The sequence below is a fragment of the Ascidiella aspersa genome, chromosome 9 (assembly GCF_963924565.1).
Source record: "Ascidiella aspersa chromosome 9, kaAscAspe10.2, whole genome shotgun sequence".
Lineage (NCBI taxonomy): Eukaryota > Metazoa > Chordata > Ascidiacea > Phlebobranchia > Ascidiidae > Ascidiella > Ascidiella aspersa.
In genome coordinates this window covers 18705904-18724876 of record NC_139455.1, presented here as the reverse complement: position 1 = coordinate 18724876, position 18973 = coordinate 18705904, and the positions used below count along the sequence as shown (strand labels likewise).

The following is an 18973-nucleotide window of genomic DNA, read 5'->3' as shown; positions in this document are numbered from 1 at the left end:
TCAATTTTATAAAAAAAAGACTCACAGAAAACACTTCATTTCAACCTAAGTCATTTGCCCAAAAGACTTGAGTTAAGTCAAGTCATTTAAAGGCAGTTACTTTAGTGCACTTAAGTCATTGACTTAAGTCATTGCAACACTTGTAAATGTACGACAGACTTCTAGCAAAAAAAGTAAAACAGATTTAGGTAGGATGGTAGAGATTTCTATTAAGATCACTCAAGCGCATCCAGGTGTGCCATGAGTCGACATTCTGGGGATTTTTTTGTTCCACATGATTGTTGTGTTGTGCAATTTTCAAGCAAGGTGTACTGTTTTTAAAACAAAAAATAATAGCCTGTGTGCCACTGTTCAAGGCTTACAAGAAGGAAAGTTAAGTTGAACCGGGTAGGGTATAAATCCAAGAGGTTTTACCGCTCTTAAGTATGACAGGACGATTTAATCGCTTCACAAAAACGTTTCGATCATTTTACACTGGACGATATGCGGTGGTAACCAACACAATAACGGCCGGTACGATGGGCGGCATTGCCGACAGCGTTGCCCAATTTGTGGAAACAAGGTCTCCGGAAAAGAGCTGGAATTTCGAAAGGAGCAAAAACATGACGACTGTGGCGTTCGGTTTTGGACCGGTCGTGCATTTTTGGTACAAATTTTTGGACTCGAGATTTCCCGGCAGGGCTGGAAGAATGATTTTCAAGAAAGTGTTTTGGGACGTTGCGGTGGCACCGATTTTCTACTTTGGTTATCTCGGCTTTTTGAGCTTCTTAAAATCGCTGTCTTACAAGGAATTTCAAGAGGAGTTTAAGAACAAGGTTCCACTTCTTTTAGGGGCCGATTTAGTTTTCTGGCCGGTTTTACAGTCGGCGAACTTCGTACTGCTTCCGGCGCATTATAGGATTATTGGACTGAAATGTAATGAAGTTTTAATGGGTACATTAATTTCGCATATCCTGAATAACAGCTACAGTGTAAAAGGTTTGTTAGAGTTTATAAAAAAATAATATGCCTGTTTAGAAATTTCCTATTGATTTTCGGTGACCAATCTAAGACCTTTAATCAGGTACTGAAGCAGTGTTACTAATATAAACTAACAAGTTAGCAGATTTTTCCTGTGAAACACGGTAATGTATAACAATTATGTTATATTATTTATTGTCTCCCATTGCTGTCTATAAAATTTGTGTTTTTTTAATTTATGCATTATTCGCCACTTTATTTATATTAAGTTATGTATTGACATTGTGGGTTACTTTCACTGGTTTAGAAAACATTCTTTAAATATTTTAGTTTGATATAGTCATTTTTATTTGACATTTAATTCAGCACCATTACTTTCTAAGTAAGTATTTATTTGATTTACCTATTGGGGGATGTTATTGTTATATTTTAAAAAGGTTTAACATTTTCCTTCAGAATGACAATATTGTAATATTTTGGAAATGTCTATTTTCACCTTTGAAGTTTTATTGATCATCAAACTTTGTACCCAAGTACTTCATTATTTGATACCTCTTTATGTTGACCTTGCTTTTACTTGCCTCATACATCATAAAGTACCGCCACTTTACATGTTTTTAATGAGATATTTCATGTGTATATGGTGCGATACAAGTTGTCAGATGCACAAGAAAATCAAAATATCATGTCCAGTCATGTTTTAAGACACATTATTATTTACCTGTGTGTTTAGAACACAGAAAGGCTTTGCGCAATTATTTTTTACGCTTTATTAGAACATATTTCAGATTTGCTGTTTTTTTACAAACCATAACCAGTTGCTTAAGTATAAAATATAAAAATGGATCCCGAGGAAATAGAAATCAAAGAGGGTAAGTTAAGCTATTGTTAGTAAGCTGTAGTCAATTATGTCATAATAATGTTAACTTTTAGTAAAATTTTGTGCTTAACTGTTCTGCTAAGAGTAAAACTTTTTAAAACAATAAAGTCTCAATATAAGTTTTTGCAAGATGTTAATTTGATATACTGAAATAAATCGGTACCTAAAACTCTGATTGTCATGGGCCACTTAAAACCATTGTGTTTAATTAAGGTGACTTGTCAGCGAATCTTGATGCTGTTGACCTGGATGATAATAATGAAAATAGTGAAGAGGAAGATGAAGGTGGCGAAGAATTTTACGACAACTCTCATATGCTTGTTTCCATTCATGAAGGTAAGTGGTCTAAATAGGCAAACAAACCATGCCTAACAGTCCCCTGACAACCATATTTGGCTGGCCTCTATAAAACTCCTATTTAATGATTTTTTAAAATCTCTTAACATACATCATTCATCAATCTGTGGTAAAACCTTTTCCCAAATAATTTTGGCTTAACTCTAAAATAATACCGTATTCATGCCTAACAGTCCCCTGACAACCATATTTGGCTGGCCTTTATAAAACTTCTATTTAATGATTTTTTTAAATCTCTTAACATACATCATTCACCATAAGTCTTTCTGTGGTAAAACCTTTTACCAAAGAGGTTTGGCTTAACTCTAAAATAATACCATATTTGAAAAGCTTGATTTGGTTAGGTTGTGTTAATCTGTTTTTTTTAATAGGTCCAGTATTTGTTGTGTCCATCGACCCAAAGTTTGGAAAGTATGTTGTGAGCGGAGGTGAGGATGACATCGGATTTGTGTGGGACATCGAGACTGGTGACATCTTGATTGAATGTACAGGTAATAACACTGCAACACCATTGTGATTTAGTGTTCTCGTTAGAAGATACTGAAAAAAGAAGAAGGTTAAGCATCATGATCTATTTCTTTTTACATGTAATACTAGAAAGTTTGGAATAGAATTGTATATATACATTTAAAATCTAAAATGTATTTTAGTTATATTAAAGCAAACAGCATGATAACGACACTGCTTTAAAATTAATCAACAAGGTGTGATTTTTGTTTAAAGTGGTACATTTCTTAAACTTGGTCAAATTTTAGAACTTGTCGTCGGCGTAATCTTTCTGTTAAAGGGCAACCGTCTGTTTTTGAAAAACATACTTTTTATGTTGTTTGTTGTCAAGTGCAATATAGCAGCAGAAAAAATGGTTTCACACTTTCACTATATTACTTTTGTAAGCAAGTTGATTGTTTTTTTGGCAGGCCACAAAGATAGTGTTACTTGTGCTGGATTTAGCGCTGACTCTGCGTATGTTGCTACTGGCGACATGTCCGGCCTGATAAAAGTCTGGAACATGGAATCAAAACAAGAAGTTTGCCAGTTCGAAACGTCAGATCTGGAGGTGCGTTAATAATGTGCCACAGCGGCATGTACCTTCTTTTAATTTGACCCGCACATATTAAAAAGCTAGTCTTTTTATGCATGTGAGTTAAATAATCAAACTCCAGGGTTCTCATCTGGGGGATTGTGGTGATTTGTGGTAGAGGTTTTGGTTTTATTCTTTGTTGAAAATAAAAGCAGCGATAAACATTATCGCATATTTTTTTAATCATACGATTGTAAAACTTCTATGGTTGTTTATAGTGTCTCTTGAAGTTGTTTACAATTATTTTGCTCAGTCAAAAAGAGACAAACATTATTCTGTTGCTTATGTGCATTTTTTGCTCTAAATACTGACATTTCTCTTCTATTTGGTATTTTTCCTGTAGTGGTTGCAGTGGCATCCAGTTGCAACGATATTGATGGCGGGAGCCCAGGACGGTAATGCCTGGTTGTGGAAAGTTCCTTCAGGCGAGAGCAAGTTTTTTTCGGTAAGTTTGTTTGGCGTTTCTGGCTTTTATTAGAAATAAAATATAAACACATACGTGTAGAATTTTACCGCGATGCCCGTTTTTTTGGAAAAAAGTTTGCCATCAAAAAGTGTAGTGAAATATCCTGTCTCAGATTCTGTACAGAAACATTTGTGCAGTACCCATATGGCAGTTTTCTTCTCTGGTTCAGTGGTGAAAAACAGCCAAAGGCTACAAAACCATCTGAGCTGTTATCCATAATTTGCGGACTCGGTAACGATCCGTGTTTTGCGCAGAGCCCGGGGTGCGCGTGTACTTGCGGAAGGATCCTGGCTGACGGAAAGACGGCCGCGTTGGGATACAACGACGGGTCCCTGCGTCTTTACAACCTCAAAACCGAAAAGTGCCTGCAAGCCCTGACCAAAGGTGTTTTGCAATAGAGAAAGTGTGTGTGATTTGGTAAAGTTGAGGGTGTCTGTGGCTGCAACACAGCCCTGTAATTGTACTACGTCCATATGACATCTTCATGCAAAGCATACGTGGCAGTTTTAAATAAGACTACCTGCCACATATCTGGTCAAAAGTTCTCCGTTTTATCCAAAACCTGGATACAGTGTTATCGGAACGCATAACATCATGATCCAGACTCCCAGAGTACCTGTATGCATTTTATATTTGCCTGTATTATCGTTTTAGAAAACTTGATTTCAATGTTGCTGTACCTCTAAACACACACGTCGCACAGTATTTCGTAAGCAGAAACGTAAACGAGTCTGTCGAGTATTCGTTTCCTGTACTTTTAAACGGTTGCATTTTTTAAAATAAAAACAATTCGAACTGCTTGCTAGAATATCGAGTCGCACGGTTCGATGGCGTTCCCACCAACATTGAAATCCTGCTTCTGTGTAAATCGTGATCAAATAACCTGTGTTTTGTTCAATTTCAGGTCGAGACCTACACAGGGGACCTGTCAATCAACTGGAGTGCGACAAAAACGGGCAGTTTGTTTTTACCGGGTCGATCGACGGAACTGCGAAGATTTTGAATCCCTCCACTTGGAAGGTACCAACCAGCTTGGGACAGTGTTATCGTACACCCTATTAGCTATTTTTTAATTTATTTTTTTTAAATCTAACTTTGTTTTCGATCGTTTAAAATTGCAATTGCAACAATTACAGCAAAACTTTGTTGGCAAATATTTTGCTGTTTGGTTGAGCTATATAGGCCTACAGCTGACTTGCTGCTTTGTATGAAACAACCAATAATAGGGAAAACAAACTATACTATCTTACTACCACTAGTTAAGGTGGTATTTTTCCGCTAAATATCCGACTCCATGTGTATATCGAAAAAATAATGTTATAAAGTTGTGTCTTTTTTAGCAGTTTTGATTTCACGCAGGTGTCATTTACACACAAGTGCGACAAGGCAAACGAAGGCGACAACAGTGTTGAAAACGTAGCGTTTTCACAAAGGTAATTGTGACCAACTGATTTCGTTTTACTTTGCTTCGACCTCTGTGCCTAAAGTAATTATAAGTTTCCTAAATATGTACCAAATTTGATCCTTAAGGACAAAAAACGCAATTTGTTTAAGGTTTTTTACCTCAGAAGAGGCCTGTGAGAGTACACAACGCACCATTCTGACGTGCATAATTATTTGTATTGAAAAGCCGTTCTGTTTTATTGGGTAAACTGTTTGGCTTTAAACAAGTAGCAATTCAAGCTTTCATGTCATAAAGGATTACTTTTACATTCTAAAGCGCACTTTTACCGCCACCATTTTCATGTCAGATTCCAGTTGCTCGCCATCGCCTCATTAAACAACGTGGTTTATTTGTTCGATGTCCGCTCCAGTCAAACGCGACACAAGTTTCAGCATCCTGTGAGTTCTCCATTTTTTGTTTCTGTCTCAGCCTATCAATTGTACCAAATGGGCTGCATAATACGAAATTATCCCGAACCTGTTATTCGACATAAATTAATTCCAGCGGTTTAAAGTTTTGTTGGAAATTGATAATACCCAGTGCTGACCGTTACTAAAGTTATGACATTAACTATTTTTGGCGAACGGACAAACGTCAAACGTTATATTCAGGTTTACCATCTGCTATGACCAAAAAATAAACACGCAACTACGAAACAATAAGCACGGTATACTGATAACTCGGGCCAGATTCAGGATTGTATTTTGGAGGGCATCCAAATACAAATATTCCTAAAAACATCTGTGTGTTCGCCAAATGCACCAAATGCACTCGTAGTGCGAAAAAAACATTTATTTGGCAAAACTTCTACTTTAAAAGAAGACGTGACGCCCTCGGCCTGGGTTCACCAAACTTCTTTCGTGAAAGGCCAGATAATTGTAAGGTCTGACCATCGGGGCCGGATAACTGTTATAATTTATGATTGCGGGCCAGGTATAATATTTTTTGTCGAACTTTATAAAGTTGATTATCGATATTAGAAACCATTCAACAAAAACGATAGTGCGGCCTAATAAATTCTAAAATAAGACAAACTAACCGCACACCTCAAAGAAATAAGCACGGCATGGCAACCCTGGTTATATCTCTGAACAAACTTTTTAACCAAGAAAATGTTTTGATGGCGGAAATCTTTTCAATGCTATTTTATTCAGTAACCCGTATTTTTTGTTTCTATTACCCTATATGCTGGACAATAAGATTCACCATTGTTTTTTATGTTTTTGCTTGTTTAACTTTTTCAGGACGGCGTGGTTAGGGTTTGTTGGAACTCGGACGAAACCAAGTTGGTTAGCGCTTGCTTGGACGGAATCTCCAGGATTTGGGACGCGAGGTCGGGTAGCCTTCTGGGAACCTGCGTCGGACACACGGACCAAGTTGTCGACCTTGCTCTTTCAAAGTGGGTGGTTGATTAATGATTAATCTCTGCAGGGGCGTATCCAGAAATCCCAAAAGGGGGGGGTCCCGAATTTTCAACGTAGGGTTTTTAACCTGGGGAATTCCCTGATTTTCCGTCTGACGTTAATGACGTCATAAAATAGTGACTGATATGACGTCATAAAATAGCGATTGCAATAACGTCATAAATAATAAAAAATCATCAGAAACAGCCAATAAACGTCCAGCAAAAGCGAACCTTTAGACGCAAAGCGAACACGTGCGTTGTTAACAATCCTGCCGAAAACAAAACCGTGAAATATATCTGATTGATTTTGCTAGATCCATGTACGGAACAACTCTAAATTACAAGCACGTCTTTCGTCACCTGCAATACTAAACGAAGATCGTTTTCCCCGGGAGTTATTCGATTAGCGCAACATCTGAGCCGAGCTGTGTGCCAAGTCAGCTAAAATACAAGCACGTCTCACACCAGGGGTCGGCAACTTTTTTCTAGTCGCGCGCCAAAACCAAACTCAGAAAAATATTTGCGGGCCGCACAAAATGTTAACTAAGAATTGTGATTAATTACGTAAAAGGAGGCAGGGAAAAGTTAGAGCAAAGCGCGAAAAAAGCGTTTATTTGGTTTAAAATTCAATTTGTACGCGCCACATTGGCAGCCTTCCACGGCGCAACGGTAAAGAAGATCTATTTCAAAATACAGCATTAAAACGTAAACAAAGCGGACGTAGAAAGATCATTAAAAAAATTTTCGCGCTTACGTAGTTAAAATAGTCAATAAGTATTTAAAATGGCCTCGTGTATAGTTTGTCAGAGAGGCGGCCGACCCGATGGATTACTCTAGGTTGCCGACCCCAGTCTTACACCAACATCTGATATTAACGCAGATAACAAACAGCGAGAAGCATCAGCACCGTCTAACTCGACGTTTTCAACGAGAAAAACGCGGAGACCGCTTGATTTGTTGTTATTAATTGTCGAACACACACTTGCTGATAAGCCAACCCGAACGAATAACGAAAGGCGAAAGAGAACAAATATCCCTTATGGTCGACCAAACAAGAAACGAAAAACGGCGTTTTGCGTTTGATTTTGGATTTGCATTAGCTTAAGACGCGTGACCCAATTACATTAAAAAAACACGCAGCTTCGGACGGTGAGTTAAACCCTGAGAAAAACGAACAAAAAAGGTATTGTCACTTACGAAAAGGGGGACGGGGGTCCGAACCCCCAACCCCCCTCCCCTGGATAAGCCACTGAATCTCTGTCCTGATATTTTGGTGTCACGGTACAATTTTTTGTTGATTGGAAGCGGCTAGAGCATTTCTGTAATAATTGTGTTGTAATACAACATTTTACTTATAATTTAAGGTTTCCTATTTGAGGGGACCAATCGTCTTTCTAACCAAGACTCTTCAAAATTGTACTTTATTGTCAATTTCCAATTTTACTACTGTGAACTCAATTTCTGAAAAACTAAGGTCTTTCTTGTTTGTATACCTTAAGTTAATGTCTGTTTACTTTTGTTTAGAGACGACAAATGGCTTACTACGGCATCAATGGACGGCAGTGTACGCGTGTATTCCTTTTCTAATCTGATTGAAAGCGACAACCAATAAAATTTTACCGCAAATTTGTGTACTTTCCTTAATTTTAGGCTGAGGCATTTTTTTTCTTGATTTACCATGATCTACTAATTAATTTTAGTTGAGTTAAGGAAAACAGATACATGTGAACAGCGGAAGAAGAAACAATTGGTTTTGTTTACTGGTCTATTCTGGCACTTTTGCGTAGCCCAATAAGTAAATTTTTAGGCTAGAGTGCTAAACGTAGTGTTGGATTTCTTAGCTTTTATTAGTTAAATTTGTGGAAAAAATGTCAACATTGTGGTAATTTAACTTGTGACAGTTTTTAGTTAAATTGCACCCAACCGACCCGGAAAATTTGATTACGATATGACGTCTTTTTCTAAAACGTATATCATGTTACGTATGGAAACTAGGGCGCTAATATAAGATTTGTCTATTTTTCTCCAAAATATTGATTCACTTTTAGCGTTTATTACGAATACAACATAAAACAGTTTTCTAGTTTTTGCAATACATTTGGAAAATAACTAAGTTTTAGTTTAAATCTTTTTCACGCTTGACCAATCGCTCGAAACAAAAGTTCTTTAAATCTTGGCGTTTGGGTTTGGTGAAGTAAAAACAAGTTTGCTTAGAAAGGGAATTTTCGTTTCATTAAATAACAAAGAAAGCTAGAAACAATTTTTTTGCGTAGGCGCAATACGTTTACGTAGTATCATAATCTTTGTTACTGTTTTGTTTTTTTAACGGGTTTCTTAGAAATTAGGCACATTTATTCCCATTAAAGATTGCTCAACAAAGCTGCGAAAGTTTGACATTTCTGATGTCGACTGTTTCATACTCGTCTCCTCCGAGTTCAGTGTACTCGTACGCGACTTCAACTCGTTCTGCACGGAGTACTAGAAGCAATGATTTCGCCTATAACGTCGGTGACCACGCAGGAAAATCAAAATGGTGGTATATCTTTTATTGTTAATCCTATTCCAATTAATTATCAACATAAGCTAATTTTAGGAACTGTTTTATTCAGGCTCGGGTGGTATCACGAAAGGTATTGTAAAGTTTACGTGGTGTTTTTGGTTTGGAGTTTATTTTTAGTTTGTTTTTTGCCTTTGTAAGTGTAAGCATTGTGGAAATTATGGCAAGTTGATGCATTACTTTTTGGTGCTACTACAATCCTACCACTTTTTTACAGTATTGAAACGAGTTTTCAGAATTGAAATTGCAAGGAAGAAATAAGTATAACAAATACTACTTGACTCACCGAAACCCAAGCGCTAACTCGCACCCTGACAAAAATAATGTTAGCAATATATACGCCTGGACGAAAATGTAGTAGGATTCTACACCAGTATACTCAGCAACCTTTTTCAATTTTCGTCACACCAACAGATTCAAAACAATTTGACCGCACACCATATGTCAATCCGACAATGGACAACATCAACAAATATCCCAGGCAGCCAATAGTAAAAAGGAACATATTATAATGAAAGTCGCCAGAAATTTTGCGTATTGCGTTCCATTGTCTTCTGATTTTGCGATTTTGCTAACTTCCTAAAATTTTTGAAGCCGTTCAAAGTCCTGAAAATCGTTTTTTTGTCAACCCCTTCAACTTGATTATGTCGGCTGCGCAACTGAGAAATCGTTTCACAATCTACCCTGCTTTCCAGACTGGTTTATGAACAAGGCCACCAAATTTACAGTGTTTTTTAACTTAATGCATGCAATCGCTTAATTACAAGTTTATAGTGTTGTATGCATCATGTATGTATATGTGAGTCCAGATTTATTGTTGTGCTGAATTTGAATTTGATACTTCGTTTGCCAATGAAAACAGACTCTTTTAATTATTAAAGGAACACCTAAAAGTATCTAATGTTGTATAATGTGCTTATGTGTGTTTTAACTTTTTACATACAGCAGTTCCGCAAGTGACAAGAGTAGAAAATACCTTCGTCGTCTTCTCAAATTTCGACAAATGGATTTTGAGTTTGCACTTTGGCAAATGATGCACCTGTTTGTATCACCTCAGAAAGTGTGAGTAGCCTTTCTTTGTTTCATGTGTACACCAACAAAAATAAAGTTACATTTCAATTGGTTCTTGGTGGACATTTAAACTAGTGAGTTGTGGTTGTGGACTAATTTTTGTTTTCAGCTTTGCCATTGTTTTAAAACATTTAGCTGGGATAACCTTGTTTATTTTGTTGTTTTAATTGTTTTCACAGGTACAGGAATTTCCAATACAGAAAACGTGAGTTTCCTTACAAAACAGTAATTTATTTCTAGCCAGACTGGCTGTTAAACTAATGTGTTCATAGCTAATGGTTTTCATAATATCTTGAAGTTACCTTAATTTAAAGTGAAATCAACTAAAATGCACAATTTGTATGCCATATATAAAATGTTTCAAAGCAACTGTAAATATTAACCATTTGGTCATACAAAGTTGTGTATGTATATGGTTGCACAAAACAGAACTGTGGTCAAAGTCATTGTGAGTGTATTATTCTATTATATTTCTCTGGTTAAGAAATCTGCTTGATTTTTTAGAAACAAAGAACCAGTTTGCGAGAGATGATCCAGCATTCTTGGTCTTACTCAGTCTTTGCTTTTGTGGTATGTGACCGTTTATAATAAACTAGAAGTAAGTTAAAATATATTTTTTTAGGATTTATGTATCACTGTTAGGTAGCAATTAAAAATAAACTTTGTAAAATTAAACAAAGTATCAATGTATGTAGGTTTCTATGTTTAAAAAATGGTTTCTGTGTGTTGTTTAGTTACTTCCATTGGTTTCGGCGTTGTGATGGGCCTCCATGTTATAAAGATCACTAAACTCCTTCTCTGGGTTGTGTTCATTGATTGCATCGCAGTTGGCATCGTTATTGCAACAATCATGTGGTAAGAAAAATACTTTTAAATAATTAATTGTTTAAATGTCACAAGAAGAATTATAAATATAGACGATACAAAAGCTTTTTGCTGACAGTCTTCACTTAATCTTGGCTGGCTCTCTCTGCATGATATTAAGGTTTAGAGTTAGCACTAAAGTTGCAGACCTGTTTTCGAGTACTATGTGTGAATTTTTTAGAAGGTGTATTTGAATCATCCACGTTTTAATACACCTGCTTTGTGTCATTAGTGTTTTGGATTTAAAAATAAAGACACAGGTTCCTTTTCAATATTTCATATTTTATGTTACCAACTTGTTTTAAGGTTTGTCAGCAACCGATACATGCTGATGGTGTCAAGGGTAGGACAAGATGTGGAATGGGCGTACTCCTTCGATGTACACTTAAATGCCTTCTTTCCTGTACTTATGATCCTACATTGCCTGCAGCTTGTTTTCATAAATGGTGAGTAACCTTGGTCCCAAAGCTTCCCTTTGCAAAACTCGTTGTATAATGATTTTTTTCTCTTCTTAAAATATATTTTTTACTTGTCCCTCTGAAAACTATGTCGCAACTGTTTTTTACAATTGTAGTTGGATTCATGCTATTTTAACTTGTCAGACAAGCGACCTGTCTTATATCTTAGGTTTAATTGACAAGGATGGCTTTTTTCCAACGCTTCTTGGCAACACATTCTGGTTGGTGGCCATCGGATATTACATCTACATAACATTTCTGGGATACAGCGGTAAGTCAAACACAACCAATAAAATATTTTTAATAGCACACTTACAGGAGGTTCGTTGTGACTCAACAGACCTTTGTCTCTTTATGCTTTTCTTCATAAGAGATATATTTCTAAAAAAACGAAAAAAAAGTAAGATGAAGCCACCATTTCTCTAAACCAGTGGAATTTAAATTTTTGGGAATTATTAATTACCCACCAAGAAGTAAGGGTTTGAAATTACCTCTTGTCTGTCTTTGCGTTTGTTTCACTTTTTTAAAGTAAATGCAAGTGATGATGTCAATCTTATAGTTCATTGCTGTGCTTCAAATCCGTATAGCTATAAGGCAGTGTTTCTCAGCCTTTTATGGCTAGCGGCACCTCTCACAAAAATAGATTGCGGCATAAGATTTTTCCGTAGATAATTTACTAGAATGTCACAATTAGCGGAACTGAAGCAACACACATCAACCCTACACAACGTAGGAAACTATAATTAGATTTATTCCCACCTTTCCTTGCACAAAAAGTTATAGGAGTTAAGCAAAAATCAGGTCCTTAACATTCCCAAATATGCCGCGGCACCTTCGAGGATTAGAAAGGGCACCCCAGGGTGCTGCGGCACCCCGGTTGAGAACCACTGCTATAAGGGGTAACGACAAAGAAAAGTTTTACGAATTACTAGCCTAGCTGTCAATGCCCAACTAACTCAATTCTTAATACGCAGTTTTGCCATTCGTGAAGAAGTCAGTTGCTCTTCTCTCTCCGTTGCTGCTGCTCTGCATCGTCTACTTTTTAACCCTAATCTTTCGCTGGAACATCACGCGAGGCCTGCTCTACTTCTACAAGTTCCGCGTGTGATGGTCGAATCCCGACCCCGCTCCGTCCGCTTACACACACACACGCATGCGCGCAGCAATATTGGCTACCCAGTTCTTCCGTGCGACACCGAAACGGGATTTTCTCGCCAATAAATTATAATAATATACCTGGAAATCGAATTATTACGTCGGCAAACCCTTTCTAACGTATTTTGACGAATCGCATTTAAAAATTCGCTCAGATTCGTTTCTATTTGATAATAACATCCCGAAAGCCTTGCGTTACGATATTTTCGTATAATCGTATAATTTGCCTTTGCTAAGATGTTCGCCAGTTCACAATTCACATAGACAAGAACTTGCATATACTGTGGCATACGCCTGTTTTGCTTGTTTTTATTCGACTAAACACAGATTCAGAACCTGTAAATTTATAATTTTGGCAGTCTAGTGGTAACAAAAACTGGCGAGCCAAACCAACCTATTGTTTAACCTACGATTTAGATGTTTTTGCTGCTACGGTTAAAAACAACATAATACAGATCATTTTATTGCTTGCCTGGTATTTGCTTTGTAATTGAGGAACCCCTGTAAGCAAAATACATTTCTTAGTAGTGGCCGCAGCCTTTATTGTCGCAATGGGTACTTTTTAGCTCATTATACAGACCCCATACTTTTTAAATCTCTAAAAAAATTCTGGACCGCCACATAATAAAATAACATAAACAACATTGTTATCCGTGTATCCGTTTCATGACCGTTTTTTGCAACACTCTTAATTGTTCAATGTCGATATCATGGTTACACTATACTTGAGCGTTTTTCAACCTTATTTCGCTTCTACCAAAGTGCTAAGCGTATGTATAACAGATAACGTTTAGCGACCCAATTCTCTTCATTAAACTTTTTATAAGCAAATTAAACTTGGCCATTAGCATATTTCAACCTCGAAATGTGTAATTATGAGTCATGTCTTCGTTTTTCTTAAGTAATTTTCCTACATATTGGATAAATTTTGCTTAAAATCAATCTTAGTAAATATACCCATAAAAAATTACTGCAGTCGGAGACCCAACCAAATCAAGCTGCGACCGAATTTTTGGGCGACCCTGGTTGAGAAACAGTGTATTACACTGATATACAATATTGTCCATTTTACCATATGGTCATTTGTCGAAAAGATTGAAAGCACCCGTTTTGTACCGTGTAGTCCTTTGATATTAAAGCATCCTTGGTAAGTTACCGAGGTTTAATATTTACAAATGCGCTTTGTGTTTTTTTAGGTAGTAATGCAAACACGCTTTATGTCGCGACTTTTGTCAATTGAATTGTTCTTTCGAAAAAACTGGAATGTTTTCAAAGCGCAAAGGAATTTCTCTACACAGGGGAATTTGCAGCAAAACTTATAGGGTTGCTTGCGTGATGGTGATTGTATTCGAAATCGTTTTGTAAAAAAATTATACAGTTTATTTATATGCACTTCGTTTTATTTATCGTACAAATACAACGCTGGTGTTATAGACACGCCCGTGTCGTCGGTTTGTGTTTTTCCATAGATGACGTCACGAAAGTACCTCACCCAGTTACATTTATACGTGACGTCACACAGTTACATTTAAACGAGACGTCATAGAAGTAACTATAATACCACACAGTTCAGTCTTGGAAAGGCTGGAAAATGCGTTTTTGTGCCCCTACCTAAAGAGCCGACTTGAAGATGGCATAAAAGGTAGGTCGAACGAAACGACACGTGCCTGAAAACGCACGGGTGTGCTTGTTCAAAAAAATATATTGATTTTGAAATATATTTGGCCAAAATAGTTTTACACACACTGATAATAAAAAAAAATCAGTCAACCCTGAATGTTTTCATAAATATTAAATACCCCCTTTAACTCAGATTTCGCCTCTAATATGGAATTCCCCGGGTTGAGAACTTGTGTGCTAAGACATACCATAAACTTTAATCGAATTCGCGCGAAAAGCCAAAAAAGTTTGCATTTTTATCATTAAAACGGACCTATACAGTTTAGGGGCCATGACTCCCCTGACTGATAGATGCCTATTAATTAATTTTCGTTTAACAAGTTTCAGTTTCTAAAATCAGAACAGTACATTCGTGGTAAATTACAGAAAGGAGTTTTGCATATGTCTTACGCGGTCTATATATTTAGTCAAGGCAAGAAGAAGCTATTGTAAAGATATATTTTATGGTTGGACACCTTTTATTCAAAAATGCCCCTTGGACCAAGGGCCTTGGTGTTATTCCAGAATCTTTTTTCTTAGTGATGTTTTCATTGCATAAACAAACACTTATATGATTATGTTGCGCATGATGACATTTTTTATATTTTAAGCAAATACCAAATGATGTCATTACTTCGGTCAAATAAGCAAAACTAGTCAAACTGAAAAGTACAATGGAAATGATTTAAAGAAGGGGAAAGCAGGGCAAAACGGACCCCTCACTTTTCTCGATAACGAAAATTGCCAGTGTTATATTGGTTAGGTGAACAGTGACTAACGTCTAAATCACGTTTTTGGCCCAAAATCAGTCAGATTTGATTTGCACAAACTAGGGAGGGAAGGAAATGTGTTCGTGAGATTTTGATATAAGGATAAGACAGTAAAATTATGTGTTGGCTACTAAAGTTCAAGTAAAAGCGGAGTTACTGTTTTGCTAAATAATTTGTAGACAAGGACCTGTTTATTAATTCCAAACAGTCGTACTTTTTAATGTTAGAGATTTTAAGGAAATTAGGGGTTTATGCGATACATAGTTTTGGGGCAAAACGGACCCAAGGTAGTCTGTTATAACTTTACTGTTTTTCCATTGGCCTCTCAGTAAGGCGTTTTTCATACTGAAATAAAATTACTTAATATTTTATAATTTTATGTTTAGATCAGTTTTGCAGAAGGTTAGACAATCAGAAATTTTAACAAAATGTCCCGTATAAACGATCGATTGATATTTGTTTTAATACTAATAAGTTGGTGTAGCATAAGAGTAAAATAAGGCAGTTTACGTATTGTACATCCTATTCACAATCATTTAACTTATACATTAATGCAATGCTACTTACGCATTTTGGTTTTTCTATCCTACTTTAATAAAATATTTTTAGGCTATAAGGCGCCATACGTACCATTACTTGAATTATGACTTCACGTTGTGACGCCACGTGTGACAATATCTTTAAAAAATGTGTCACTTAAACAAAAATCCTTAATCCGACATTTCCACGCAACAAACCAATTATTTATTTTTTGTCTATTTCGCAATTAATATTTTTGTCCATTTTGTCCCGAGTAAAAATCGACTAAAAAGCAGGGAGTCGAACCGGAACTTTATGAATCGGTTTTAGGTTATTTTTTTGCGAACCGTAACCGAACCTGAACCGGTTTTTATAAGATTTTAAGGAGCCGAACCGGAACTGAACCGAATAATTTAAAAGTACCTGAACCTTAATCGAACCCGAATCTGTAAATAAAAGCGGTTCGCTCATGCATGACGTCATAACTTCTATTTTACAGAGTCAAGTTACGCCATGCTCGAAATTTTATGAAAAAAATATGAATATTGAATGAAAAAATCGTTTATTTTTTATTTTTTAGATCTTTTAATTATTGAGTTGCTGTTTTTTTAATCAGTCACGTAACTTAGATTAAATGACTTACAATTCAAAGATTATTCTCTACATTTATCGACCCACATTTTGAGATTTAACGCAAATTATATTTTATCTGAACCGGAACTTTATGAACCGGTTTTGAAATAACGATGGTTGAACCGGAGCTGAACCGGAACTTTTAAATTCCTCCGAACCGAAACCGGAACTGAACCGGATTCCGAAAAAAATCCTTGAACCCGAACCGAACCTGAAAAGTCAAACGGTTCGACTCCCTGCTAAAAAGGTCAGTTTAGTCTGAAGCTATGCTTCTTTTAGTGTTCTTTGTAGCATAGAAGTAAATTACAGTACGACCTTTCGGTTGCTACCCTGCCCATCAACATTTTTTTTACAAAACTCAGAAGATAAAGGGGACAGTTTTTCCCGCCTTCCCCTATTAGGCCTAAATTTGCTTTTGTGCTGGAAGTTTTGCGCTTTCGTATCGGTACTGCACCTATACTACACGTAGTAGCGATACTGCAACTTGGCCTCGAGAATCAGCTCATACTACACTAGTAGTAGCGATACTGCAACTTGGCCTCGAGAATCAGCTCATACTACACTAGTAGTAGCGATACTGCAACTTGGCCTCGAGAATCAGCTCATACTACACTAGTAGTAGCGATACTGCAACTTGGCCTCGAGAATCAGCTCATACTACACTAGTAGTACCGATACTGCAACTTGGCCTCGAGAAATCAGCTCATACTACACTAGTAGTAGCGATACTGCAACTTGGCCTCGAGAATCAGCTCATACTACACTAGTAGTAGCGATACTGCAACTTGGCCTCGAGAATCAGCTCATACTACACTAGTAGTACCGATACTGCAACTTGGCCTCGAGAAATCAGCTCATACTACACTAGTAGTAGCGATACTGCAACTTGGCCTCGAGAATCAGCTCATACTACACTAGTAGTAGCGATACTGCAACTTGGCCTCGAGAATCAGCTCATACTACACTGGTAGTAGCGATACTGCAACTTGGCCTCGAGAATCAGCTCATACTACACTAGTAGTACCGATACTGTGGGCGTGTTGGCAAAGTGGTTAGCGCCACTGACCAGCAATCCTCAGACCCGGGGCTCAACTCCCGGCGGAGCACTTTCCGCGCGGTGCTTGTGGGCTGAGCACCTGAAAACCGTAGCCCGAAGATCAAGCAGCGAGCGCAAGTCGCGATCAAGTTATTAATCTCTGCAAAAGCGCGTCTACGAGCTGAGCTGGCGGCCGTGGAAGGAGAAGAACATCTCTTACTACTTTACAGACTTGTACACATGCGAGTGCAATGTATGGTGACGCGTGCATTTTATTGTGATGTAAAATGTAACGCGCACTCGAATATGTATGTATGTATGTAGTACCGATACTGCAACTTTGCCTCGAGAATCAGCTCATACTACACTAGTAGTACCGATACTGCAAGTTGGCCTCGAGAATCGGCTCCGATTGGATATTATCGAATATCCCTAATTAAAAGCCTGGAATTTAGGCACTCGCGCAGTTAGCGTGCTGAAGTGGCTGGATAGGAAAATCAAGGAATGACCTACAGGTTAAGCGAAAACATTTTAGCCTCACTCAAATGTAAGTTATATAACAAGCTAATGGCACAGGGCGTTTTTTACTACTTTTTATGCTTGCCTTTGAAATATCAAAGTTGTTTTCTCGCTTTTTCTCGACATCTTTTACACAGTAAACGTGAAATAGGCACAAAGTTATCTTTCAAAATTAGATCCACGGCACTTTTTTTAATTTGTAAAAGATGTGCAGTCCATGCATACAAAAGTGTCACTTTTTTAATACATTGATTAGTGTAGAAACGCAAAAAAGAAAAAAAAACACGCGCAGACTCACACGATCGAAAAAACGCACTTCGCGAAGTCGTTATTACGCTTTCCGGGGCAAAAATACCAAAGATACAAGAAAAAAACAAAAAAGGCGGCCCGGGTATAAGATTTATGTACACTGTGCTTTGTACAACAACATCTGAAGCGATAAAACTTAACCAAGAAGAAGTGGAACAGGCTGCTGATCAAAAAGAAAACAGTACCTGTACAGCGCGATGGTACTATTGTTTAAACGCCGTGGCAAGTACTATTTTGTATACGACAATGCTACGGCGGGGCGGGTAACAAAATAAAACTCGCTTGATCGAACGTGGTCTGCTGGTCAGTGGACATGACAAAACGCAGTGTACGGGTAAGCGTACATGACGTGTCGCCACAATCAACAGGCACAATGGTAGAGGTTACACATTCTACATTCTTTATTTCGTGGCAGTGTAAGGTATCAACTTGTGCTGCGCCCTATTTAATGTACTATATTAATTGACGTACATATGACAACTGTCGACTAACAATACAGGTATGTTATAGAGTGGCACTTTTGAAAGAGGCAGAAAACACCTTAGATTTATGCTTACACAATTAAACTTATACTTTTAGGTCTTATCGCTGAATAAAGGCACACCTTGATAGTGCTGACTTGATTTAGTAACATATGAACAATCTACTCTATAGGGTTTCACTTTGCGATAATTTACAGCTCATTAACGAGTGTCTGGCACTTAGTTAAAAAAACTTTTTACAGAAGAAACAAGATATGGGCGAAACACGATTCGAAGTCGAGTGGTCAATCTGCGCGCAATTTTAACTCAGCTTTACCGTGAGATGGCCAACCTTGATATTTAGAAATA

At 37.2% G+C, this 18973-nt stretch overlaps 4 protein-coding genes across 5 annotated transcripts in view; all 4 read left to right on the top strand.

Moving 5' to 3' along the window:
• Window positions 1–18973, top strand: part of LOC146133404 (uncharacterized) — a 280938-nt gene that overhangs the window by 105657 nt on the left and 156308 nt on the right. The window lies entirely within an intron of this gene.
• Window positions 315–1017, top strand: LOC146133414 (mpv17-like protein 2). Its single transcript, XM_083396445.1, has one exon. It carries the CDS (start codon window positions 426–428, stop codon window positions 1002–1004), a length of 579 nt encoding a protein of 192 aa, XP_083252571.1. The 5' UTR covers window positions 315–425; the 3' UTR covers window positions 1005–1017.
• On the top strand, window positions 1727–8205 carry LOC146133413 (angio-associated migratory cell protein-like). Its single transcript, XM_083397734.1, has 11 exons — window positions 1727–1832; window positions 2054–2176; window positions 2569–2688; window positions 3115–3254; window positions 3622–3723; window positions 3999–4128; window positions 4649–4764; window positions 5104–5177; window positions 5496–5586; window positions 6433–6587; window positions 8118–8205. Exons 1-11 carry the CDS (start codon window positions 1802–1804, stop codon window positions 8203–8205), a joined length of 1170 nt encoding a protein of 389 aa, XP_083253860.1. The 5' UTR covers window positions 1727–1801.
• LOC146133412 (protein unc-50 homolog) lies at window positions 8973–13128 on the top strand. Of its 2 annotated transcripts, none has more exons than XM_083396738.1 (8): window positions 8973–9126; window positions 10096–10212; window positions 10401–10426; window positions 10726–10791; window positions 10956–11076; window positions 11392–11531; window positions 11713–11814; window positions 12518–13128. In XM_083396738.1, exons 1-8 carry the CDS (start codon window positions 8996–8998, stop codon window positions 12649–12651), a joined length of 837 nt encoding a protein of 278 aa, XP_083252864.1. In that variant the 5' UTR covers window positions 8973–8995; the 3' UTR covers window positions 12652–13128. The 2 variants fall into 2 exon arrangements, with proteins under 2 accessions (XP_083252864.1, XP_083252863.1); XM_083396737.1 differs by having other exon boundaries at window positions 8973–9129.